Source organism: Salvelinus namaycush, chromosome 10, assembly GCF_016432855.1.
Source record: "Salvelinus namaycush isolate Seneca chromosome 10, SaNama_1.0, whole genome shotgun sequence".
Lineage (NCBI taxonomy): Eukaryota > Metazoa > Chordata > Actinopteri > Salmoniformes > Salmonidae > Salvelinus > Salvelinus namaycush.
The window spans coordinates 43,267,080-43,294,290 of record NC_052316.1 but is presented as its reverse complement, the minus strand read 5'-3'; the positions used below and the strand labels follow the sequence as shown (position 1 = coordinate 43,294,290).

The following is a 27,211-nucleotide window of genomic DNA, read 5'->3' as shown; positions in this document are numbered from 1 at the left end:
TGTCGTTGTTTGCCTTTGTGTGTGTGTGTGTTATGTTTGCGTTTGCGTTTTGCATGCGTTTGTGTGGCATTTGTGTGCGTGCCATCGTGTGTGTGTGTGTGTGTGTGTGTGTGTGTGTGTGGTGTGTGTTGTGTGTGTGTGTGTGTGTGTGTGTTTGTGTTGTGTGTTTTGTGGTTGTGTGTGTTGTGTGTGGTGTGTGTGTGTGTGGTGTGTGTGTGTGTGTGTGTGTGTGTGTGTGTGTGTGTGTGGTGTGTGTGTGTGTGTGTGTGTGTGTGTGTGTGTGTGTGTGTGTGCCTCTGTGTGTGTGTATGTGTAGGGTAATCATACAACCCCCAGCTGAGCAAAATACTTATTGTGAGTTCCATTATACACCACTACTTAATGTTTTCACATGTAATGTATTGTAATGTATAGACTCACTTCTTTAGATGGGAAGTATCTAACCATGCCAAGGCTAATTGGTTAATACTCAAGTGTCCTATACCCTGGGGACCTGAGAGTAAGATGGAGTCACATATATAGTTCTGAGCAGGGGCGCAACTTTGGTTTTAGAAGTGGGGGCGACATGTATTATTTATTTATTTATCCAGTCGGATAAACACTCCAAACAGCATGTGGCAGAACATGCCCCCATGAAAGTTGCGCCCCTGGTTCTGCGAGTATGATGGAGTCAGATATGTAGTTCTGAGAGTAAGATGGAGTCCGATATGTAGTTCTGAGAGTAAGATGGAGTCAGATATGTAGTTCTGAGAGTAAGATGGAGTCCGATATGTAGTCCTGAGAGTAAGATGGAGTCAGAAATGTAGTTCTGAGAGTAAGATGGAGTCCGATATGTAGTTCTGAGAGTAAGATGGAGTCAGATATGTAGTTCTGAGAGTAAGATGGAGTCAGATACGTAGTTCTGAGAGTAAGATGGAGTCTGATATGTAGTCCTGAGAGTAAGATGGAGTCCGATTATGTTAGTCCTTGGGTCTTTGAGAGTAAGTGATGGAGTCTGATGATATGTAGTTCTGAGAGTAAGGATGGATGTTCCTGTATATGTATGTTTCGAGTGAGTAAGATGGAGTCAGATACGTAGTTCTGAGAGTAAGATGGAGTCAGGTATGTCGTTTTTGGATCCCAGACCTTTCTGCTTGACGTACACTGACTTGGCCTGTGTTGCCATAGAGATGACAGAGCGGTATGGGTCAGGGGTCAGGGGATGGTCCTACCTGAGACATCCAGGAAGGTTCGGGCGCGTCCTGTCCCAGCGTTGCTGATGGCGATGCACTCATAGAAGCCCTCATCCTTCAGAGTCACCTGGGCCAGCTCCCATAACGCATTGGCTGACTCCCTGCCAGAGGGACAGAGACACAAAACAATCAAATCAAATCAAATCAAATTCACATACTGTACTGTGCCATGATGTGATTTAAGATCTAGAACAGGGAGATATTAGAGATTGGATGATGTGTGTAAGACTAGGAGCCCCCTATCTAGCTAATAATATGATGCTTATTCAATGCCTTCAGACTGTATTGGAAACGCCATTCATTTCACATGCTTCCATTTATCCTCCCTCTCCTTCTCCCCTCACCTCCTTCACCTCCCTCTCCTCTCCCCTCCCCTCCCTCCCAAATAGTGTCCTATATTACCTGAAGAGCTGATCGACACCCAGGCTTTTCCCCTCCCTGGTGAAGCGCAGGGTGAAGGGGATGAGGCTGTCTACCTGGCAGGAGATGGTCCCTCTCTGCAGGTAGTACCCCGGGGTGGTGGGGGGCATCACAACCTTAGGTGCATCTGGCAGGGGTTAGGGGTGGGACAGGGTAGGGCAAGAACGGACAGACATTGTTATTGTTAACATCCAGAACATGTACTAACATTGGGAACCCTAGTCTAAAACTATCCAGTGAGAAATATACAATTGAATTTATCTTAAACCACTTATTTAGTGGATAATTGCTCAATCGCTATCAAACTTTGTTTTCATTGCTGGAACTCTTCATTTGTATCAATTTGTATTTATAATTGTATTAAATATTTTCTTCTCTTCGCTAAAAATAATCACTAAGAAAACACTGAAATATCTGGGGGGAGGAGTCACTGGGGGGGGGTCACTGGCTGCCTCACAAATTCCTTATATAGTGTACTACTTGACCAGACCCCTTTGCCACTGACAAAACCACTGTTAGTCCAGGTAACTGACCAGGAACAATACTGGAGAAGGACACACTGGAGACCCTCTGGAACAGGAAGCCGTCCTTGTCATAACCTGTGACCCGCAGGAAGAAGGCCTCTTTCGGCGGGACAAACTCTGTGATGTTCCAGATGGTTCCTGTCAGGGGACTTCCCGTCCCAGTGTTGGGATAGTACCGCACTGGGAGGGTCTTAATCACACCGCCTGTGATTGATACAAGCTCCAGCCTATCAGCTCGTGCCGGATGGAACAGCCCTGTGGTGTTCAGCAGGATGTAAGTGGCGATACCTGTAGAGAGGGAGGGAGGGAGGTTAGGATAGAGGGAGGGAGGTAGGGAGGGAGGGAGTGGGATGGGAGAGCAAGGGGGAGGTTAGGAGACGACAATGAGAGGATGATAAGAATAGTGTCAAATTTGTCAGATTCATAAATCTCCAAATAATTTGAAAAAACTAATAACAAATATCCTTGAAACTTAAACATGAAATTAAGCTAAGGTAAAGCACACAAAAGTAGCTATTTTTCCAAAAGGTAACATCCCACCATTTCCAGTCAAACTAAAGGAGCAGGTGTGTGATGGTACAACGATGTGGGTCACATGAACTTACTGACCTTGAACCATGACCTTACTGACCTTGAACCGGCCGGCTAGAGGTCATCTTGAAGTCCAGAGTGGGCTTCCTGGAAAATCCGGCCCGGAAGTCGATGGTGCTGACTCCTGAGATCCGGACTGAGTGTCTGCCCTCGCTAGACGTCTGGAGTGGGGAAATAGGTCAAAGGTTAGAATCATCTTAGGTCAGATTAGATTCTATTAGAGCAGTGATATTCAAAGTCAGGGACGCGGGGGAACTGCAGTGGGGTCGCTAAAATCTCTATATACACCATACCGTTCTAAAAATAAAATAAAAAATTAAACTTAGAAATGTAATTGTTTTTTAAAGAAAATCTAATGTTTTGTCCATGAAAATAACATCAAAATTGATCAGAAATACAGTGTAGACATTGTAGCTGATTTTTAATGGAATATCTACATAGGTGTACAGAGGCCCATTATCAGCAACCCTCACTCCTGTGTTCCAATGGCATTTTTATTTTATTTAACTAGGCATGTCAGTTAAGAACAAATTCTTATTTACAATGACAGCCTAGGAAACGTGGTTAACTGCCTTTGTTCGGGGCGACAGCAGATTTTATTTTGTCTCTAAGGGATTCGATTTGACAACCTTTCGGTTATTAGTCACAACGCTCAACCACTAGGTACCTCACCTCATCAGCTTGATCGACGTTTGTGTTTAGCAATCCAAGTTTATCATTTTAAAAGGCTAATTGATCATTTAGAAACCCTTTTTTGCAATTACGTTAGCACAGCTGAAAACTGTTGTTCTAATTAAAGAAGAATACACTGGCCTTCTTTAGACTAGTTGAGTTATCTGGAGCATCGCATTTGTGGGTTCGATTACAGGCTCAAAATGGCCAGAAACAAGTAACTTCTTCTGAAACTTGTCAGTCTATTCTTGTTCTGAAAATGAAGGCTATCCATGCGAGAAATTGACCAAGAAACTGAAGATCTCGTACAATGCTGTGCTCTACTCCCTTCACAGAAGCTCAAACTGGCTCAACCAGAATGAAAGAGGAGTGGGAGGCCCCGGTGCACAACTGAGCAAGAGGACAAGTACATTAGAGTGTCTAGTTCGAAAACGACGGCTCACAAGTCATCAATGGCAGCTTTCATTAATAGTACCACGCAAAACACCAGTCTCAATGTCAACAGTGAAGAGGTGACCCGGGATGCTGGCCTTCTAGGCGAGTTGCAAAGAAAAAAGCCATATCTCAGATTGGCCAATAAAAGAAAGATTAGATGTGCAAAAAGAACACAGACACTGGACAGAGGAAGATTGGAAAACAGTGTTATGGACAGACGAATATAAGTTTGAGGTGTTCGGATCACAAAGAAGAACATTCGTGAGGCGCAGAAAAAATGAAAAGATGCCGTCTGTCAAGAATAGTGGAGACAATGTGATGGTCTGGGGGTGCTTTGGTGGTGGTAAAGTGGGAGATTTGTATAGGGTAAAAGGGATCTTGAAGAAGGAAGGCTGCAATGAATTGAAGGTTATTTGTTGATGTTAAAATCTAAATGTACAGATTTTAAGGTTGTGTCATTAGATTTGTGGTGTGGTTGCAATAAATTATTTTGCCCAAAAATTGTGTTCCCTGAAATTCTGGGTCCACACTTAAAGAGTTTGAATACCACTGTATTAGAGTGTTGTTTGTGATGTGATGTGGGATCACACACAATGACAATGTCTGCATCTATATCCTAAACCTACTGTATACAGTAGTTTGTCCCGTACAAGACAAGTTTAGAATCCATCACAATAGAGTTGATAAAAAGGAGCAGGGTGTCACTATGATGATGATGTCACTAAACACTGGTTAGGAGCAGGGTGTCATGATGATGTCACTAAACACTGGTTAGGAGCAGGGTTCATGATTGATGTCAACTAACACTGGTAGGAGCAGGGTGTCATGAGTGAGTCACTAAACATGGTTAGGAGCCAGGGTTTCATGATGATGTCACTAAACACTGGTTAGGAGCAGGGTGTCATGATGATGTCACTAAACACTGGTTAGGAGCAGGGTGTCATGATGATGTCACTAAACACTGGTTAGGAGCAGGATGTCATGATGATGTCACTAAACACTGGTTAGGAGCAGGGTGTCATGATGATGTCACTAAACACTGGTTAGGAGCAGGGTTTCATGATGATGTCACTAAACACTGGTTAGGAGCAGGGTGTCACTATGATGATGATGTCACTAAACACTGGTTAGGAGCAGGGTGTCACTATGATGATGATGTCACTAAACACTGGTTAGGAGCAGGGTGTCATGATGATGTCACTAAACACTGGTTAGGAGCAGGGTGTCACTATGATGATGATGTCACTAAAACCTGGTTAGGAGCAGGGTGTCCATGATGTGTAACTACAACCTGGGTAGGAGCAGGGGTGGTCATGTATGATGTCACTAAACACTGGTTAGGAGCAGGGTGTCATGATGATGTCACCTAAACACTGGTTAGTGAGCAGGTATGTCACTTGATGATGATGGTCACTGAAACACTGGTTAGGAGCAGGTGTCATGATGATGTCACTAAACACTGGTTAGGAGCAGGGTGTCACTATGATGATGATGTCACTAAACACTGGTTAGGAGCAGGGTGTCATGATGATGTCACTAAACACTGGTTAGGAGCAGGGTGTCATGATGATGTCACTAAACACTGGTTAGGAGCAGGGTGTCATGATGATGTCACTAAACACTGGTTAGGAGCAGGGTGTCATGATGATGTCACTAAACACTGGTTAGGAGCAGGGTGTCATGATGATGTTCACAAAACCTGGTTTAGGAGCAGGGTTTCATGAATGATGTCACTAACACTGTTTAGGAGCCAGGGTGTCATGTGATGTCACTAAAACACTGAGTAGAGCAATGGTTCATGATGATGTTCACTAACATGGTTAGGAGCATGGGTTTTCATGATGATGTCACTAAACACTGGTTAGGAGCAGGATGTCATGATGATGTCACTAAACACTGGTTAGGAGCAGGGTGTCATGATGATGTCACTAAACACTGGTTAGGAGCAGGATGTCATGCACAGATGGTCCTAACACTGGTTAGGATGTATCGGGTGTCGATGATGCTATGTTTGAAGGTTCATTGATACACTAACACTGGTTAGGAGCAGGGTTGTCCATGATGATGTCACTAAACCACTGGTGTCTAGAAGCAGGGTGTACATAATGATGCAGATGTCACTTAAACACTGGTTAGGAGCAGGGTGTCACATGATGTGATTCACTAAACACTGGTTGGAGCAGGGTGTCACATATGATGAATGTCATCTAGAACATGGTTAGGAGCGGGGTACTATGATATGTCACTAAAACACTGGTTAGGAGCAGGGTGTCTATGATGTTCACTAACACTGGTTAGGAGGCCAGGGTGTCATGATGATGGTCCACTAAAACACTGGTTAGGGACAGGGCTGTCATGTAATGATGTCAAGTCCACTAACACTGGTAGGAGCAGGGTGTCACATGATGATGATGTCACTAAACACGGTTAGGAGCAGGGTGGTCACATGAATGATCTGTCACTAAACACTGGTTAGGAGCAGGGTGTACATGATGATGATGTCACTAAACACTGGTTAGGAGCAGGGTGTCATGATGATGTCACTAAACACTGGTTAGGAGCAGGGTGTCATGATGATGTCACTAAACACTGGTTAGGAGCAGGGTGTCATGATGATGTCACTAAACACCTTGGTAGGAGCGGGTGTCCAGAGGATGTCCACTCATTAGAAGCAGGTGTCATGATTGACTAACAGTAGGGCAGGGTTTCATGATGATGTCACTAAACACTGTTTAGGAGCAGGTGTCATGATGTGTCACTAACACTGGTTAGGAGCAGGGTGTCATGATAGATGTGCACTAAACACTAAGGTTAGGAGCAGGGTGTCATGTGATGTCAACTAAACACTGGGGTGGAGCGGGTGTCAGGCGAGTCAGTAAAACGTAAGTGTGTCATGATGATGTCACTAAAACTGTTAGGAGGCAGGGTGCATATGATGTCACTAAACCACTGTTAGTGAGCAGGGTGTGGCATGATGATGCAACTAAACCACGGTTAGTAGCAGGGTGTCATGATGATGTCACTCAAACACTGGTTATGAGCGGGTGTCATGATGATGTCATAAACCCTGGTAGGAGCAGGGTTCATGATATGTCACTAACACTGGTGAGGCATCAGGGTGTCATGATGTATGTCACTAACACTGGTAGAGCAGGGTTGTCAATGATGATGTCAACTAAACACTGGTTATGGAGCAGGGTGTCATGATGATGTCACTAAATCACTGGTTAAGGAGCAGGGGTCATGGATGATGTCACTAAACACTGTTAGGAGCAGGGTGTCATGATGATGTCACTAAACATGGTTTAGGAGCATGGTGTCATGATGATGTCACTAAACACTGGTAGTGAGCGGGTTCATGATGATGTCACTAAACCTGGTTAGGAGCAGAGGTGTCATGATGGTCACTAAACACTGTTTAGGAGTCAGGGTGTATGAATGATGTCACTAAACACTGGTTGGAGGATGTCAGGAGTCAACTGGTTAGCAGGTGCATGAATGATGTCACTAAACACTGGTTAGGAGCAGGGTGTCATGATGATGTCTCTAAACTTGGTCTGCTTACGCCATCACCACAGTTATTCAAATTATTTATGACCGTTTCTAAAGTTAGAACATAACAATGTGATAAGCTTAGGATGGCTGTGCCGTTATGGTTGATCTAAGATGGCTGTGCCGGTATGGTTGATCCAAGATGGCTGTGCCGGTATGGTGGATCCAAGATGGCTGTGCCGGTATGGTGGATCCAAGATGGCTGTGCCAGTATGGTTGATCCAAGATGGCTGTGCCGGTATTTTGGATCCAAGATGGCTGTGCCGGTATGATGGATCCAAGATGGCTGTGCCAGTATGGTGGATCCAAGATGGCTGTGCCAGTATGGTGGATCCAAGATGGCTGTGCCAGTATGGTGGATCCAAGACGGCTGTGCCGTTATGGTGGATCCAAGATGGCTGTGCCGGTATGGTGGATCCAAGATGGCTGTGCCAGTATGGTGGATCCAAGATGGCTGTGCCGTTATGGTGGATCCAAGACGGCTGTGCCGGTATGGTGGATCCAAGATGGCTGTGCCGGCATGGTGGATCCAAGATGGCTGTGCCGGTATGGTTGATCCAAGATGGCTGTGCCAGAATGATTATGATCATGTCTCCAATTCAAGAGAAGCCAAAGCTTTTACATCAAATTGAACACCATTTTCCAACAAGATTGTGTACTTTGGGCGACATCTGAGGATCAAAATAATAATACTTTGTATTTTCAGCCAATTTGTGTAAAGCAGAGTTCCCCAGGTTGATCTTGGAGCGAACTATGACTACGGAGGGAAGTATGGCAGCCATTTCCACTTGTATAAACAAGACATTTACAGTGACTGAAGTGAGAGATAGAGTATCAGTCTGTCAAGGCCTGACATTGAAAAATGCCTATGATGATTTATAGCAACATCTACAATTCCCCAACAACATGATCTTTCAGTCTGTCTGTCAGTCAGTCAGTGGTGCTTTCATTTGACAAACATGAGTACTATAATCAGGGAGAAGATGAGCTGGCGTTATGGGCTCTTCATTATACTGCAGCTCTTTGAAGCAGGCCTCAAATAAACACTTAGTCATTACATTGAAATAAAGGTTGGTGAAACGGGGAAAATCCTCACCTTTACACGCAAAAGAGTTCACTGTAGTCTAGTCAGTATCAGTAACAATGACAACTCTTATAGAAAGAGATATACTGATATACTGTCTAACCATAAAGAAAACGACTGGTGTACTCTTCCAAGAAGATGATGAAGATCAATGCATCAATACATCTTCCTCACACTCCAACCAAACCAAAGGCTATTGAGAGCACGTACAAGTCTGGCAAATGTCTTCACCATTCAGAGGCCATTCAAAGGAGTGTGTGGGTGGCAATATCCAGCTCAATGGGGAATGTCACAAAGCAAATGCCTTAAAGCACAATCCCCGTAGTGACCGTTAAAGTGGCCTAATAGTGTCTGTAGAGCAACACACTGGGCAGAGCCACAGCGGGGCTTTAGTAGGCAGACGACGGGGTCATAAACGGAGAATGACTCTTAAAAAGACCTGTTACAACAGAGATAATAGAGCCTATAGTATAAAGAGGCTGAAATCAGCCCCTTCTCCATCACACACAGCCCCTACCCCATCACACACAGCCCAACCCTAACCCCATCAACCCAGCCCAGCCCAACCCACCCATCACACATCAGCCCCTTCCCCATCACACATAGCCCCTACGCCATCACACAAGCCCCAACCCCAACCTCATCACACACAGCCCTACCCCATACCACACCCTTACAATCACACACAGCCCCTACCCAATCACACACAGCCCCTACCCACACTACATCCCTCCCCAACACACCCCTACCCCAACCTCATCACACACAGCTCCTACCCCATCACACACAGCCCCTACCCAATCACACACAGCCCCTACCACAGCCTCATACCCCATCACACACAAACCCTACCCCATCACACACAGCATCAACCCCTACCTCATCACACAGCCCCTACCCCATCACACACAGCCCCTGCCCCTACCCAGAACAGACTGCCCCTACCCAGAACAGACTGCCCCTACCCCAGCAGGACAGACTGCCCCACCCAGCAGGACAGACTGCCTCCCCCCACCCCAGTAGGACAGACTGCCCCTCCCAGTGAGACAGATTATCCCCTACCCCAGTAGGACAAATTTCCCCTACCCCAGCAGGACAGACTGCCCCTACCCCAGCAGGACAGGACACACTTCCCCTACCCCAGTAGGACAGATTACCCCTTCCCCAGCAGGACAGACTGCCCCCTCACCCCAGTTAGGACAGATTACCCCTAACCAGCAGACAGATTACCCCTACCCCAGCAGGACAAGATTCCCCCTCCCGACAGTTCAGCAGTCCCACCCAGTAGGGACGATCTACCCCTTACTCTCAGTAGGAACAGGTTTCCCCTACCCCATAGAACAGATTACTCCACCCCAGTCAGACAGATGTCCCCCCCTACCCCAGTAGGACAGATTTCCCCCTACCCAGCAGGGACAGACTGCCCCTTCCCCAGCAGGACAGACTGCTCCTACCCCAGCAGGACAGACTGCCCCTATCCTAGCAGGACAGACTGCTCCTATCCCAGCAGGACAGGACACATTGCCCCTTCCCCAGTAGGACAGATTTCCCCTACCCCAAGTGGACAGATTTTTTCCCCTCACCCAGCAGGACATATTTCCCCTACCCGAAGCAGGACAGGACTGCCCCTACCCCAGCAGGAACAGACTTCCCACTACCCCCAGTACGAACAGATTACCCCTACCCAGTGGACGACAGATTACCCCTACCCCAGCAAGGAACAGATTCCCCCTACCCAGTATGACAAGATTCCCCTACCACGTAATGGACAGATTACCCCTACCCCAGCAGGACAGATTCCCCCTACCCCAGTAGGACAGATTTCCCCTACCCCAGCAGGACAGACTGCCCCTTCCCCAGCAGGACAGACTGCTCCTACCCCAGCAGGACAGACTGCCCCTATCCTAGCAGGACAGACTGCTCCTATCCCAGCAGGACAGGACACATTGCCCCTTCCCCAGTAGGACAGATTTCCCCTACCCCAGTAGGACAGATTTTCCCCTACCCCAGCAGGACATATTTCCCCTACCCCAGCAGGACAGACTGCCCCTACCCCAGCAGGACAGACTGCCCCTACCCCAGCAGGACAGACTTCCCCTACCCCAGTAGGACAGGTTTCCCCTACTCCAGTAGGACAGATTTCCCCAACCCAGTAGGACAGATTTCTCCTACCCCAGTAGGACAGACTTCCCCTAACCCAGTAGGACAGGTTTTCCCTACCCCAGTAGGACAGGTTTCCCCTACCCCAGCAGGACAGACTTCCCTAACCCCAGCAGGACAGTACTGCCCTACCCAGCAGGGACAGGACTGCCCCTACCCCAGTAGGACAGGTTTCCCCTACCCCAGTAGGACATATTTCCCCTACCCCAGTAGGACAGATTTCTCCTACCCCAGTAGGACAGACTTCCCCTACCCCAGTAGGACAGGTTTCCCCTACCCCAGTAGGACAGATTTATCCTACCCCAGTAGGACAGGTTACCCCTACCCCAGTAGGACAGATTTCCCCTACCCCAGTAGGACAGATTTCTCCTACCCCAGTAGGACAGACTTCCCCTACCCCAGTAGGACAGGTTTCCCTCTACCCCAGTAGGAAGGTTTTCTCCCATAGACGTTCCTACCCAGTAGGACAGATTTCTCCTACCCCAGTAGGACAGATTTCTCCTACCCCAGTAGGACAGGTTTCCCCTACCCCAGTAGGACAGACTCCCCCTACCCCAGCAGTACAGATTTCTCCTACCCCAGTAGGACAGATTTCTCCTACCCCAGTAGGACAGGTTTCCCCTACCCCAGCAGGACAGATTTCTCCTACCCCAGTAGGACAGGTTTCCCCTACCCCAGTAGGACAGATTTCCCCTACCCCAGTAGGACAGGTTTCCCCTACCCCAGTATGACAGATTTTCCCCTACCCCAGTAGGACAGGTTTCCCCTACCCCAGCAGGACAGACTGCCCCTACCCCAGCAGGACAGACTTCCCCTACCCCAGTAGGACAGATTTCTCCTACCCCAGTAGGACAGATTTCCCCTACCCCAGTAGGACAGATTTCCCCTACCCCAGTAGGACAGGTTTCCCCTACCCCAGTAGTACAGGTTTCCCCTACCCCAGCAGGACAGACTGCCCTACCCCAGCAGGACAGACTTCCCCTACCCCAGCAGGACAGGTTTCCCCTACCCCAGTAGGACAGGTTTCCCCTACCCCAGCAGGACAGGTTTCCCCTAACCCAGCAGGACAGATTGCTCCTGGAATGGACACATCCTTGGGAAGGGAAGCCATGGCAGTGCCGGGCTAAGTCCCACATCAAATCAAATTGTTGATTGGTCACATAGACATATTTATCAGATGTTACCCTATTGTCTTTATAGTGCAGTATTTTAGACCAGACCCCTGGCTCCATTTGGGATGCAGTGAGACCCTGACAGTGCTACACACAACTAATATATCCCCAGGGGTCCTTATTAAGGGTTGCCCCTTGGATTGCCTGAATTAAGGTGAATACTGTAATAACTATCCTGTTAGCAACCAGTTTCGGGGTGGGTCCACCATAGAGAAAGACAAAGGACTCAGGTTAATTATGTGTTTTTTAAGTGCCTTCCACTGGCTTTGGTTGGAGGCTGATCTTCACACCTTCTGTTGGTCAGCAGCACCAGACACAGGTCTCATCAGCTATGAATCCAACCCTGATCTGAAAACATCCCCAGTACTCTCAGAAGGACATCTTGAAACACTGATCCGGCGTCAAACGGAAAAACATTCTTCAATCTCTTTTTTCCACCTCTTTGTCTTCTTTGGCAAGAGAAGTCCAGTCCCGGAGTCACTAAAAGATACAGTCCTGCTGCTGTCCCCTGCTTCTTTTACTAATCAATGTGTTCTCTGAGCTCCGGGAAGTCCGGTGCTGCTGCCTCCAGAGCAGAGCACAGAGCGAGAGATGGAACGGGACAGGCAGGCTGCCACTGCAGCTATCCCTCTGGGTTGTTCACATACTTTACAAGTTACAACCTTCCTGAACTATTATCATGGGCCATAAAACACCACGCAGTATGAAGCCAAGACGTGCTCATTGCTAAGGTCAGGAGATAGCTAAGGAGACCAACCTGGTGTATCCCTGGGAGAGGAAAGCACACACACACACACACTCTCTCCTGGAACAAATATCTAAGTGAGTGCCTGGATATCCAAGGAGGAACAAGGGCCGAGGGCAGGTTGTGATGGAGAGGGACAGGTTGTGATGGAGGGGGACAGGTTGTGATGGAGGGGGACAGGTTGTGATGGAGGGGGACAGGTTGTGATGGAGAGGGACAGGTTGTGATGGAGGGGGACAGGTGTGTTGCATGGAGGGGAACCAGGTGTTGATGGAGGGGGACAGGTTGGGATGGAGGGGGACAGGTGTGGATGGAGAGGAACAGGTTGTGCTGGAGGGCGGACAGGTTGTGATGGAGGGACAGGTTGTGATGGAGAGGAACAGGTTGGGATGGAGGGGGACAGGTTGGGATGGAGGGGGACAGGTTGTGATGGAAGGGGACAGGTTGGGAGGAGGGGGACAGGTGGTGCTGGAGGGGGGACAGGTTGTGAGGGGGGGGTTGGAGGGGGACAGGTTTGTGATGGAGGGAACATGGTTGTGATGGAAGGTTGTGAAATGGATAGGGAGGTGTGAGGGCAGGTGTGAGAGGGACAGGTTGTGATGGAGGGGGACAGGTTGGGATGGAGGGGAACAGGTTTGTTGATGGAGGGGGACAGGTTGTGATGGAGGGGGACAGGTTGTGATGGAGGGGGGAAGGGTTGGGATGGAGGGGGACAGGTTGTGATGGAGAGGGACAGGTTGTGATGGAGGGGGACAGGTTGTGATGGAGGGGGACAGGTTGGGATGGAGGGGGACAGGTTGTGATGGAGGGGGACAGGTTGTGATGGAGAGGAACAGGTTGTGATGGAGGGGGACAGGTTGGGATGGAGGGGGACAGGTTGTGATGGAGGGGGACAGGTTGTGATGGAGGGGAACAGGTTGTGATGGAGGGGGGGGGGGGGGGGGTGATGTGAACCAGCACCCAATTAAAGACAGATTAAAAAGGATCAAACTCTTTCACACACAATCTATGCCCAGGTGTCATGGTCCATTACCATGACTGAAATACACAGCATGGCACAAGCATAGAAATCCCCTCAAAACTATTCACCTAAACCCATTGGATGGCCTGGGAAACACTGTTTTTGTATGTGGGCAGTGGGGAAAAGGTTCACATTCTTTCAGGGGAACTCTGTGTGTGGGGGAGGGGGAACCAACTAGCAACTAAAGTTAGTGTCCAGTGTTTCCAGATGATTTCTATTAAATGTGATTACAATAATAAATTATAATATGAATGAAATAAAAAGCTGCTTTTCTGTGTTGGAATGGTGTGGACGTACCGCAACAACAGAATGGTGTGGACGTACCCCAACAACAGAATGGTGTGGGCGTACCCCAACAACAGAATGGTGTGGGCGTACCCCAACAACAGAATGGTGTGGGCGTACCCCAACAACAGAATGGTGTGGGCGTACCCAAACAACAGAATGGTTGTGGGCATACCCCAACAACAGATGGTGTGTGGGCGTACCACCAACAACAGAATGGGTGGGACGTACCGCAGCAACAAAACAGAATGGTGTGGACGTACCCCAACAACAGAATGTGTGGCATACCCAACAACAGAATGGTGTGGGCGTACCCCAACAAACAGAATGTGTGGACGTACCCCAACAAAAGAATGGTGTGGACATACCGCAACAACAGAATGGTGTGGACGTACCCCAACAACAGAATGGTGTGGACGTACCGCAACAACAGAATGGTGGGGCGTACACCAACAACAGAATGGTGTGGACGTACTCTCAACAACAGAATGGTGTGGACTACCCCAACAACAGAATGGTGTGGATATACCGCAACAACAGAATGGTGTGACGTACCCCACAACAGGAATGGTGGGGCGTTACCCCAACAACAAGAATGGTGTGGACGTAACGCAACAACAGAATGGGTGTGGACGTTACCGCAACAACAGAATGGTGGTGACGTTACACCAACAACAGAATGGTGTGGACGTACTCCAACAACTGAATGGTGTGGACGTACTGCAACAACAGAATGGTACACGGCGTACTCCAACAACAGAATGGTGTCTGGGCCGTACCCCAACAACAGAATGGTGGTGTGTACCCCAACAACAGACTGGTGGGGTGTACCCCAACAACAGAATGGTGGTGCGTACCCCAACAACAGAATGGTGTGGGCATACCGCAACAACAGAATGGTGTGGGCGTACTCCAACAACAGAATGGTGTGGGCATACCGCAACAACAGAATGGTGTGGGCGTACCCCAACAACAGAATGGTGTGGGCATACCGCAACAACAGAATGGTGTGGACGTACCGCAACAACAGAATGGTGTGGACGTACCGCAACAACAGAATGGTGTGGGCGTACCGCAACAACAGAATGGTGTGGGCGTACACCAACAACAGAATGGTGTGGACGTACTCCAACAACAGAATGGTGTGGACGTACTGCAACAACAGAATGGTGTGGGCGTACTGCAACAACAGAATGGTGTGGACGTACACCAACAACAGAATGGTGTGGACGTACCCCAACAACAGAATGGTGTGGACGTACACCAACAACAGAATGGTGTGGACGTACTCCAACAACAGAATGGTGTGGACGTACTGCAACAACAGAATGGTGTGGGCGTACCACAACAACAGAATGGTGTGGGCGTACCCCAACAACAGAATGGTGTGGGCATACCACAACAACAGATGGTGGACGTACCCAACAACAGAATGGTGTGGACGTACCAACAACAGAATGGTGTGGACGTACCCCAACAACAGAATGGTGTGGCGCGTACTGCAACAACAGATGGGGTGGGCGTACCCCAACAACAGAATGGGTGGCGTAACCAACAACAGAATGGTGTGGGCGTACCACACAACAGAATGTGTGGGCGTACCCCAACAACAGAATGGTGTGGGCGTACCCCAACAACAGAATGGTGTGGACGTACCGCAACAACAGAATGGTGTGGGCGTACTCCAACAACAGAATGGTGTGGGCGTACACCAACAACAGAATGGTGTGGGCGTACACCAACAACAGAATGGTGTGGGCGTACCCCAACAACAGAATGGTGTGGGGTACGCAAAAACAGAATGGTGTGGGCGTACTCCAACAACAGATGGTGTGGGCGTACACCAACAACAGAATGGTGTGGGCGTACACAACAACAGAATGGTGTGGGCGTACTCCAACAACAGAATGGTGTGTGGGCGTACACCAACAACAGATGGTGTGGGCGTACACCAACAACAGATTGGTGTGGGCACTACCGCCAACAACAGAATGTGTGGACGTACCCCAACAACAGAATGGTGTGGGCGTACACCAACAACAGATTGTGTGGCATACCGCAACAACAGAATGGTGTGGGGGACGGACCCAACAACAGATGGTGTGGGGTACTCAACAACAGAATGGTGTGGGCGGACTCCAACCCACAGAATGGGTGGACGTACCCCAACAACAGAATGGTGTGGACGTACCCCAACAACAGAATGGTGTGGACGTACCCCAACAACAGAATGGTGTGGAATACCCAAACACAGAGGTGTGGACGTACCGCAACAACAGAAGGTGTGGCGTACCACAACAACAGAAGGTGTGCGTACTGCAACAACAGAATGGTTGGGCGTACCCAAACAGAATGGTGTGGACGTACCGCAACAACAGAATGGTGTGGAGTACAACGATGGTAGGTCCCCAACAACAGAATGGTGTGGACGTACCGCAACAACAGAATGGTGTGGGCGTACTGCAACAACAGAATGGTGTGGGCGTACCACAACAACAGAATGGTGTGGGCGTACCCCAACAACAGAATGGTGTGGACGTACCGCAACAACAGAATGGTGTGGGCGTACTGCAACAACAGAATGGTGTGGACGTACCGCAACAACAGAATGGTGTGGGCGTACTCCAACAACAGAATGGTGTGGACGTACCACAACAACAGAATGGTGTGGGCGTACCCCAACAACAGAATGGTGTGGGCGTACTCCAACAACAGAATGGTGTGGACGTACCCCAACAACAGAATGTGTGGGCGTACCCCAACAACAGAATGGTGTGGGCGTACTCCAACAACAGAATGGTGTGGACGTACCCCAACAACAGAATGGTGTGGACGTACCCCAACAACAGAATGGTGTGGACGTATCGCAACAACAGAATGGTGTGGACGTATCGCAACAACAGAATGGTGTGGACGTACCACAACAACAGAATGGTGTGGACGTACCGCAACAACAGAATGGTGTGGGCGTACTCCAACAACAGAATGGTGTGGTCGTACCTCAACAACAGAATGGTGTGGGCGTACCACAACAACAGAATGGTGTGGGCGTACTCCAACAACAGAATGGTGTGGACGTACCGCAACAACAGAATGGTGTGGACGTACCGCAACAACAGAATGGTGTGGGCGTACTCCAACAACAGAATGGTGTGGGCGTACTCCAACAACAGAATGGTGTGGGCGTACTCCAACAACAGAATGGTGTGGGCGTACTCAACAACAGAATGGTGGGGCGTACCCCAACAACAGAATGGTGGGGCGTACCCCAACAACAGAATGGTGGTGCGTACCCCAACAACAGAATGGTGGGGCGTACCCCAACAACAGAATGGTGGTGTGTACCCCAACAACAGACTGGTGGTGCGTACCCCAACAACAGACTGGTGGGGCGTACCCCAACAACAGAATGGTGTGGGTGTACCCCAACAACAGAATGGTGTGGGCGTACCCCAACAACAGAATGGTGTGGGCGTACCGCAACAACAGAATGGTGTGGGCATACCCCAACAACAGAATGGTGTGGACGTACACCAACAACAGAACGGTGTGGGCGTACTGCAACAACAGAATGGTGTGGACGTACCGCAACAACAGAATGGTGTGGACGTACCGCAACAACAGAATGGTGTGGATGTACCACAACAACAGAATGGTGTGGACGTACCACAACAACAGAAGGTGTGGGCGTACTGCAACAACAGAATGGTGTGGACGTACCGCAACAACAGAATGGTGTGGACGTACCGCAACAACAGAATGGTGTGGATGTACCACAACAACAGAATGGTGTGGACGTACCACAACAACAGAATGGTGTGGGTGTACTCCAACAGCAGAATGGTGTGGGCGTACACCAACAACATAATGGTGTGGACGTACCCCAACAACAGAATGGTGTGGACGTACCCCAACAACAGAATGGTGTGGGTGTACTCCAACAGCAGAATGGTGTGGGCGTACACCAACAACATAATGGTGTGGACGTACTGCAACAACAGAATGGTGTGGGTGTACTCCAACAGCAGAATGGTGTGGGCGTACTCCAACAACAGAATGGTGTGGGCGTACCCCAACAACAGATTGGTGTGGGCGTACCACAACAACAGAATGGTGTGGGCGTACTCCAACAACAGAATGGTGTGGGCATACCGCAACAACAGAATGGTGTGGGCGTACCACAACAACAGAATGGTGTGGGCGTACCACAACAACAGAATGGTGTGGGCGTACCCCAACAACAGAATGGTGTGGTACGCCCACACTTAGTTTAAAATAGACTTAGTTTAAAATAGACTTACCACAGTCAGAACAGTTACAGCGTGTTGTAAAACAGCATTTTTCACCATCAAAACATGGCGAAACACAGTCATCACACAGGCAAAACCCAAAACAAAAGCATAGCCGTAACATTGAGTACAGCCTACAGCCCTAGGTAGCAGAGGCTAAACACAGCCATTTCACTGCTCTGTCTGTCAGGGTTAAGTGAGACAGCTCAGCATGAGATGAACCTCTGGAATACACAGCCGGTCAGAGAACGAACAGATACCCCTAGAGATTCATCAACCTCTAGTGAGTCAACCACAATACAGTCAGCCTAGTCCACTGGTTCAACCTCTAGTCAACCACAACACAATCAGACTAGTCCACTGGTTCAACCTCCAGTCAACCACAGTCAGCCTAGTCCACTGGTTCAACCTCCAGTCAACCACAGTCAGACTAGTCCACTGGTTCAACCTCCAGTCAACCACAGTCAGACTAGTCCACTGGTTCAACCTCTATTCAACCACAATACAGTCAGCCTAGTCCACTGGTTCAACCTCCAGTCAACCACAGTCAGACTAGTCCACTGGTTCAACCTCTAGTTAACCACAGTCAGCCTAGTCCACTGGTTCAACCTCCAGTCAACCACAGTCAGACTAGTCCACTGGTTCAACCTCTAGTTAACCAGAATACAGTCAGCCTAGTCCACTGGTTCAACCTCTAGTCAAACACAACACAGTCAGCCTAGTCCACTGGTTCAACCTCTAGTCAACCACAGTCAGACTAGTCCACTAGTTCAACCTCTAGTCAACCACAACACAGTCAGACTAGTCCACTGGTTCAACCTCTAGTCAACCACAATCAGACTAGTCCACTAGTTCAACCTCTAGTCAAACACAACACAGTCAGACTAGTCCACTAGTTCAACCTCTATTCAACCACAACACAATCAGACTAGTCCACTGGTTCAACCTCTAGTCAAACACAATACAGTCAGACTAGTCCACTGGTTCAACCTCTAGTCAACCACAGTCAGACTAGTCCACTGGTTCAACCTCCAGTCAACCACAGTCAGACTAGTCCACTGGTTCAACCTCTAGTTAACCAGAATACAGTCAGCCTAGTCCACTGGTTCAACCTCTAGTCAAACACAACACAGTCAGACTAGTCCACTGGTTCAACATCTAGTCAACCACAACACAGTCAGACTTGTCCACTAGTTCAACCTCTAGTCAACCACAACACAGTCAGACTAGTCCACTGGTTCAACCTCTAGTCAACCACAGTCAGACTAGTCCACTGGTTCAACCTCTAGTCAACCACAACACAGTCAGACAGTCCAATAATCAACCTATTCAACCACAACACAGTCAGACTAGTCCACTGGTTAAACCTCTAGTCAACCACAATCAGACTAGTCCACTGGTTCAACCTCTAGTCAAACACAACACAGTCAGACTAGTCCACTAGTTCAACCTCTATTCAACCACAACACAGTCAGACTAGTCCACTGGTTCAACCTCTATTCAACCACAACACAATCAGACTAGTCCACTAGCTGAACATCTAATCAACCACAACACAATCAGAATTGTCCACTAGTTGAACATCTAGTCAACCACAACAAAGTCAGACTAGTCCACTAGTTCAACCTCTAGTCAACCACAACACAGTCAGACTAGTCGACTGGTTCAACCTCTAGTCAACCACAATCAGACTAGTCCACCGGTTCAACTTCAAGTCAACCACAGTCAGTCAAGTCCAATAGTTCAACATCTAGTCGACCACAACACAGTCAGACTAGTCCACTAGTTCAACCTCTATTCAACCACAACACAACCAGACTAGTCCACTAGTTAAACCTCTATTCAACCACAACACAGTCAGACTAGTCCACTGGTTCAACCTCTATTCAACCACAACACAGTCAGACTAGTTCACTGGTTCAACCTCTAGTCAACCACAGTCAGACTAGTCCTCTGGTTCAACCTCAAGTCAACCACAGTCAGACTAGTCCACTGGTTCAACCTCTAGTCAACCATAACACAGTCAGACTAGTCCACTAGTTCAACCTCTATTCAACCACAACACAGTCAGACTAGTCCACTGGTTCAACCTCTAGTCAACCACAGTCAGACTAGTCCACTGGTTCAACCTCTAGTCAAACACAACACAGTCAGACTAGTCCACTAGTTCAACCTCTAGTCAACCACAATACAGTCAGACTAGTCCACTGGTTCAACCTCAAGTCAACCACAGTCAGACTAGTCCACTAGTTCAACCTCTAGTCAACCACAACACAGTCAGACTAGTCCACTAGTTCAACCTCAAGTCAACCACAGTCAGTCTAGTCCACTAGTTCAACATCTAGTCAACCACAACACAGTCAGACTAGTCCACTAGTTCAACCTCTAGTCAACCACAACACAGTCAGTCTAGTCCACTAGTTCAACCTCTAGTCAACCACAACACAGTCAGACTAGTCCACTATTCAACCTTAGTCAACCACAACACAGTCAGACTAGTCCACTGGTTCAAAATCTAGTACACCACAGTCAGACTAGTCCACTGGTTCAACCTCTAGTCAACCACAGTCAGACTAGTCCACTGGTTCAACCTCTAGTCAACCACGTCAGACTAGTCCACTGGTTCAACCTCTAGTCAGCCACAGTCAGACTAGTCCACCAGTTCAACCTTTAGTCAACCACAACACAGTCAGACTAGTCCACTAGTTCAACCTCTAGTCGACCACAGTCAGACTAGTCCACTGGTTCAACCTCTAGTCAACAATAACACAGTCAGACTAGTCCACTGGTTAAACCTCAGGTCAACCATAATACAGTCAGCCTAGTCCACTGGTTAAACCTCTAGTCAACCATAACACAGTCAGACTAGTCCACTGGTTCAACCTCTATTCAACCACAACACAACCAGACTAGTCCACTAGTTCAACCTCTAGTCAACCACAGTCAGACTAGTCCTCTGGTTCAACCTCAAGTCAACCACAGTCAGACTAGTCCACTGGTTCAACCTGTAGTCAACCATAACACAGTCAGACTAGTCCACAAGTTCAACCTCTATTCAACCACAACACAGTCAGACTAGTCCACTGGTTCAACCTCTAGTCAACCACAGTCAGACTAGTCCACTGGTTCAACCTCTAGTCAAACCAACACACGTCAGACTAGTCCACTAGTTCAACCTCTAGTCAACCACAATACAGTCAGACTAGTCCACTGGTTCAAACTCAAGTCAACCACAGTCAGTCTAGTCCACTAGTTCAACTTAGTCAACCACAACACAGTCAGACTAGTCCACTAGTTCAACCTCAAGTCAACCAGTCAGACTAGTCCACTGGTTCAACCTCTAGTCAGCCACAATCAGACTAGTCCACTAGTTCAACCTCTAGTCAACCAAAATCAGACTAGTCCACTGGTTCAACCTCTAGTCAACCACAACACAGTCAGACTAGTCCACTAGTTCAACCTCTATTCAACCACAACACAATCAGACTAGTCCACTGGTTCAACCTCTAGTCAAACACAACACAGTCAGACTAGTCCACTGGTTCAACATCTAGTCAACCACAACACAGTCAGACTTGTCCACTAGTTAAACCTCTAGTCAACCACAACACAGTCAGACTAGTCGACTGGTTCAACCTCTAGTCAACCACAGTCAGACTAGTCCACTGGTTCAACCTCTAGTCAACCACAACACAGTCAGACTAGTCCAATAGTTCAACCTCTATTCAACCACAACACAGTCAGACTAGTCCACTGGTTAAACCTCTAGTCAACCACAATCAGACTAGTCCACTGGTTCAACCTCTAGTCAAACACAACACAGTCAGACTAGTCCACTAGTTCAACCTCTATTAACCACAACACAGTCAGACTAGTCCACTGGTTCAACCTCTATTCAACCACAACACAATCAGACTAGTCCACTAGCTGAACATCTAATCAACCACAACACAATCAGAATTGTCCACTAGTTGAACATCTAGTCAACCACAACAAAGTCAGACTAGTCCACTAGTTCAACCTCTAGTCAACCACAACACAGTCAGACTAGTCGACTGGTTCAACCTCTAGTCAACCACAATCAGACTAGTCCACCGGTTCAACTTCAAGTCAACCACAGTCAGTCAAGTCCAATAGTTCAACATCTAGTCGACCACAACACAGTCAGACTAGTCCACTAGTTAACCTCTATTCAACCACAACACAACCAGACTAGTCCACTAGTTAAAACTCTATTCAACCACACACAGTCAGACTAGTCCACTGTTCAACCTCATTCAACCACAAACACAGTCAGACTAGTCCACTGGTTCAACCTCTAGTCAACCACAGTACGACTAGTCCTCTGGTTCAACCTCAAGTCAACCACAGTCAGACTAGTCCACTGGTTCAACCTCTAGTCAACCATAAACAGTCAGACTAGTCCACTAGTTCAACCTCTATTCAACCACAACACAGTCAGACTAGTCCACTGGTTCAACCTCTAGTCAACCACAGTCAGACTAGTCCACTGGTTCAACCTCTAGTCAAAACACACACAGTCAGACTAGTCCACTAGTTCAACCTTAGTCAACCACAATACAGTCAGACTAGTCCACTGGTTCAACCTCAAGTCAACCACAGTCAGACTAGTCCACTAGTTCAACCTCTAGTCAACCACAACACAGTCAGACTAGTCCACTGGTTCAACCTCTAGTCAACCACAGTCAGTCTAGTCCACTAGTTCAACATCTAGTCAACCACAACACAGTCAGACTAGTCCACTAGTTCAACCTCTAGTCAACCACAACACAGTCAGTCTAGTCCACTAGTTCAACCTCTAGTCAACCACAACACAGTCAGACTAGTCCACTAGTTCAACCTCTAGTCAACCACAACACAGTCAGACTAGTCCACTGGTTCAACATCTAGTCAACCACAGTCAGACTAGTCCACTGGTTCAACCTCTAGTCAACCACAGTCAGACTAGTCCACTGGTTCAACCTCTAGTCAACCACAGTCAGACTAGTCCACTGGTTCAACCTCTAGTCAGCCACAGTCAGACTAGTCCACCAGTTCAACCTTTAGTCAACCACAACACAGTCAGACTAGTCCACTAGTTCAACCTCTAGTCAACCACAGTCAGACTAGTCCACTGGTTCAACCTCTAGTCAACAATAACACAGTCAGACTAGTCCACTGGTTAAACCTCAGGTCAACCATAATACAGTCAGCCTAGTCCACTGGTAAAACTCTAGGCAACCATAACACAGTCAGACTAGTCCACTGGTTCAACCTCTATTCAACCACAACACAACCAGACTAGTCCACTAGTTCAACCTCTAGTCAACCACAGTCAGACTAGTCCTCGGTTCAACCTCAAGTCAACCACAGTCAGACTAGTCCACTGGTTCAACCTTAGTCAACCATAACACAGTCAGACTAGTCCACAAGTTCAACCTCTATTCAACCACAACACAGTCAGACTAGTCCACTGGTTCAACTTCTAGTCAACCACAGTCAGACTAGTCCACTGGTTCAACCTCTAGTCAAACACAACACAGTCAGACTAGTCCACTAGTTCAACCTCTAGTCAACCACAATACAGTCAGACTAGTCCACTGGTTCAACCTCAAGTCAACCACAGTCAGTCTAGTCCACTAGTTCAACCTCTAGTCAACCACAACACAGTCAGACTAGTCCACTAGTTCAACCTCAAGTCAACCACAGTCAGACTAGTCCACTAGTTCAACCTCTAGTCAACCACAGTCAGACTAGTCAACTGGTTCAACCTCTAGTCAACAATAACACAGTCAGACTAGTCCACTGGTTAAACCTCTAGTCAACCATAATACAGTCAGACTAGTCCACTGGTTAAACCTCTAGTCAACCATAATACAGTCAGACTAGTCCACTGGTTAAACCTCTAGTCAACCATAACACAGTCAGACTAGTCCACTAGTTCAACCTCTAGTCAACCACAGTCAGACTAGTCCACTGGTTAAACCTCTAGTCAACCACAACACAGTCAGACTAGTCGACTGGTTCAACCTCTAGTCAACCACAATCAGATTAGTCCACCGGTTCAACTTCAAGTCAACCACAGTCAGACTAGTCCACTAGTTCAACATCTAGTCAACCACAACACAGTCAGACTAGTCCACTAGTTCAACCTCTATTCAACCACAACACAACCAGACTAGTCCACTACTTCAACCTCTAGTCAACCACAGTCAGACTAGTCCTCTGGTTCAACCTCAAGTCAACCACAGTCAGACTAGTCCACTGGTTCAACCTCTAGTCAACCATAACACAGTCAGACTAGTCCACTAGTTCAACCTCTATTCAACCACAACACAGTCAGACTAGTCCACTGGTTCAACTTTAGTCAACCACAGTCAGACTAGTCCACTGGTCAACCTCTAGTCAAACACAACACAGTCAGACTAGTCCACTAGTTCAACCTCTAGTCAACCACAATACAGTCAGACTAGTCCACTGGTTCAACCTCAAGTCAACCACAGTCAGTCTAGTCACTAGTTCAACCTCAGTCAACCACAACACAGTCAGACTAGTCCACTAGTTCAACCTCAAGTCAACCACAGTCAGTCTAGTCCACTAGTTCAACATCTAGTCAATCACAACACAGTCAGATTAGTCCACTAGTTCAACCTCTAGTCAACCACAACACAGTCAGACTAGTCCACTAGTTCAACCTCTAGTCAACCACAACACAGTCAGACTAGTCCACTGGTTCAACATCTAGTCAACCACAGTCAGACTAGTCCACTGGTTCAACCTCTAATGAACCACAGTCAGACTAGTCCACTGGTTCAACCTCTAGTCAACACAGTCAGACTAGTCCACTGGTTCAACCTTAGTCACCACAGTCAGACTAGTCCACTAGTTCAACCTTTAGTCAACCACAACACAGTCAGACTAGTCCACTAGTTCAAACTCTAGTCAACCACAATCAGACTAGTCCACCGGTTCAACTTCAAGTCAACCACAGTCAGTCTAGTCCACTAGTTCAACATCTAGTCAACCACAACACAGTCAGACTAGTCCACTAGTTCAACCTCTATTCAACCACAACACAACCAGACTAGTCCACTAGTTCAACCTCTAGTCAACCACAGTCAGACTAGTCCTCTGGTTCAACCTCAAGTCAACCACAGTCAGACTAGTCCACTGGTTAAACCTCTAGTCAACCATAACACAGTCAGACTAGTCCACTGGTTCAACCTCTAGTCAACCACAGTCAGACTAGTCAACTGGTTCAACCTCTAGTCAAACACAACACAGTCAGACTAGTCCACTAGTTCAACCTCTAGTCAACCACAATACAGTCAGACTAGTCCACTGGTTCAACCTCAAGTCAACCACAGTCAGTCTAGTCCACTAGTTCAACCTCTAGTCAACCACAACACAGTCAGACTAGTCCACTAGTTCAACCTCAAGTCAACCACAGTCAGTCTAGTCCACTAGTTCAACATCTAGTCAATCACAACACAGTCAGACTAGTCCACTAGTTCAACCTCTAGTCAGCCACAACACAGTCAGACTAGTCCACTAGTTCAACCTCTAGTCAACCACAACACAGTCAGACTAGTCCACTGGTTCAACATCTAGTCAACCACAGTCAGACTAGTCCACTGGTTCAACCTCTAATGAACCACAGTCAGACTAGTCCACTGGTTCAACCTCTAGTCAACCACAGTCAGACTAGTCCACTGGTTCAACCTCTAGTCAACCACAGTCAGACTAGTCCACTAGTTCAACCTTTAGTCAACCACAACACAGTCAGACTAGTCCACTAGTTCAAACTCTAGTCAACCACAGTCAGACTAGTCCACTGGTTCAACCTCTAGTCAACAATAACACAGTCAGACTAGTCCACTGGTTAAACCTCTAGTCAACCATAATACAGTCAGACTAGTCCACTGGTTAAACCTCTAGTCAACCATAACACAGTCAGACTAGTCCACTAGTTCAACCTCTAGTCAACCACAGTCAGACTAGACCACTAGTTCAACCTCTCGTCAACCACAACACAGTCAGACTAGTCCACTAGTTCAACCTCTAGTCAACCACAGTCAGACTAGTCCACTGGTTCAACCTCTAGTCAACCACAACACAGTCAGACTAGTCCACTGGTTAAACCTCTAGTCAACCACAGTCAGACTAGTCCACTAGTTCAACCTCTCGTCAACCACAACACAGTCAGACTAGTCCACTAGTTCAACCTCTAGTCAACCACAGTCAGACTAGTCCACTGGTTAAACCTCTAGTCAACCATAACACAGTCAGACTAGTCCACTGGTTAAACCTCTAGTCAACCATAACACAGTCAGACTAGTCCACTAGTTCAACCTCTCGTCAACCACAACACAGTCAGACTAGTCCTCTGGTTCAACCTCTAGTCAACCACAGTCAGACTAGTCCACTGGTTCAACCTCTAGTCAAGCATAACACAGTCAGACTAGTCCACTGGTTAAACCTCTAGTCAACCATAACACAGTCAGACTAGTCCACTGGTTCAACCTCTAGTCAACCACAGTCAGACTAGTCCACTGGTTCAACCTCTAGTCAACCATAACACAGTCAGACTAGTCCACTGGTTCAACCTCTATTCAACCACAACACAGTCAGACTAGTCGACTGGTTCAACCTCTAGTCAACCATAACACAGTCAGACTAGTCGACTGGTTCAACCACTACTCAACCACAATCAGACTAGTCCACTGGTTCAACCTCTAGTCAACCATAACACAGTTAGACTAGTTCACTTATTCAACCTCTAGTCAACCACAGTCCAACTAGTCCACTGGCTCAACTTCTATTCAACCAGTCAGACTAGTCCACTGGTTCAACCTCTAGTCAACCATAGTCAGGCTAGTCCACTAGTTCCTCTATGTCAACCACAGTCAGGCTAGTCCACTTGTTCCTCTATGTCAACCACAGTCAGGCAGGTCCACTTGTTCCTCTATGTCAACCACAGTCAGACTAGTCCACTAGTTCCTCTATGTCAACCAATACCAGTCTTTCTA

The 27,211-nt window shown here is 47.7% G+C and overlaps 1 protein-coding gene across 1 annotated transcript in view; it reads right to left on the bottom strand.

The window, feature by feature from the left end:
• The window catches only part of hmcn1 (hemicentin 1), a 214,294-nt gene that overhangs the window by 116,202 nt on the left and 70,881 nt on the right, over nt 1–27,211 (bottom strand). The window contains exons 7-10 of the mRNA XM_039001765.1: nt 2,808–2,928; nt 2,186–2,464; nt 1,635–1,779; nt 1,212–1,333 (exon numbers count right to left, since the gene is read on the bottom strand). Of these exons, the coding sequence (XP_038857693.1) occupies nt 1,212–1,333; nt 1,635–1,779; nt 2,186–2,464; nt 2,808–2,928 (667 nt within the window). The remainder of the gene's footprint in view (nt 1–1,211; nt 1,334–1,634; nt 1,780–2,185; nt 2,465–2,807; nt 2,929–27,211) is intronic.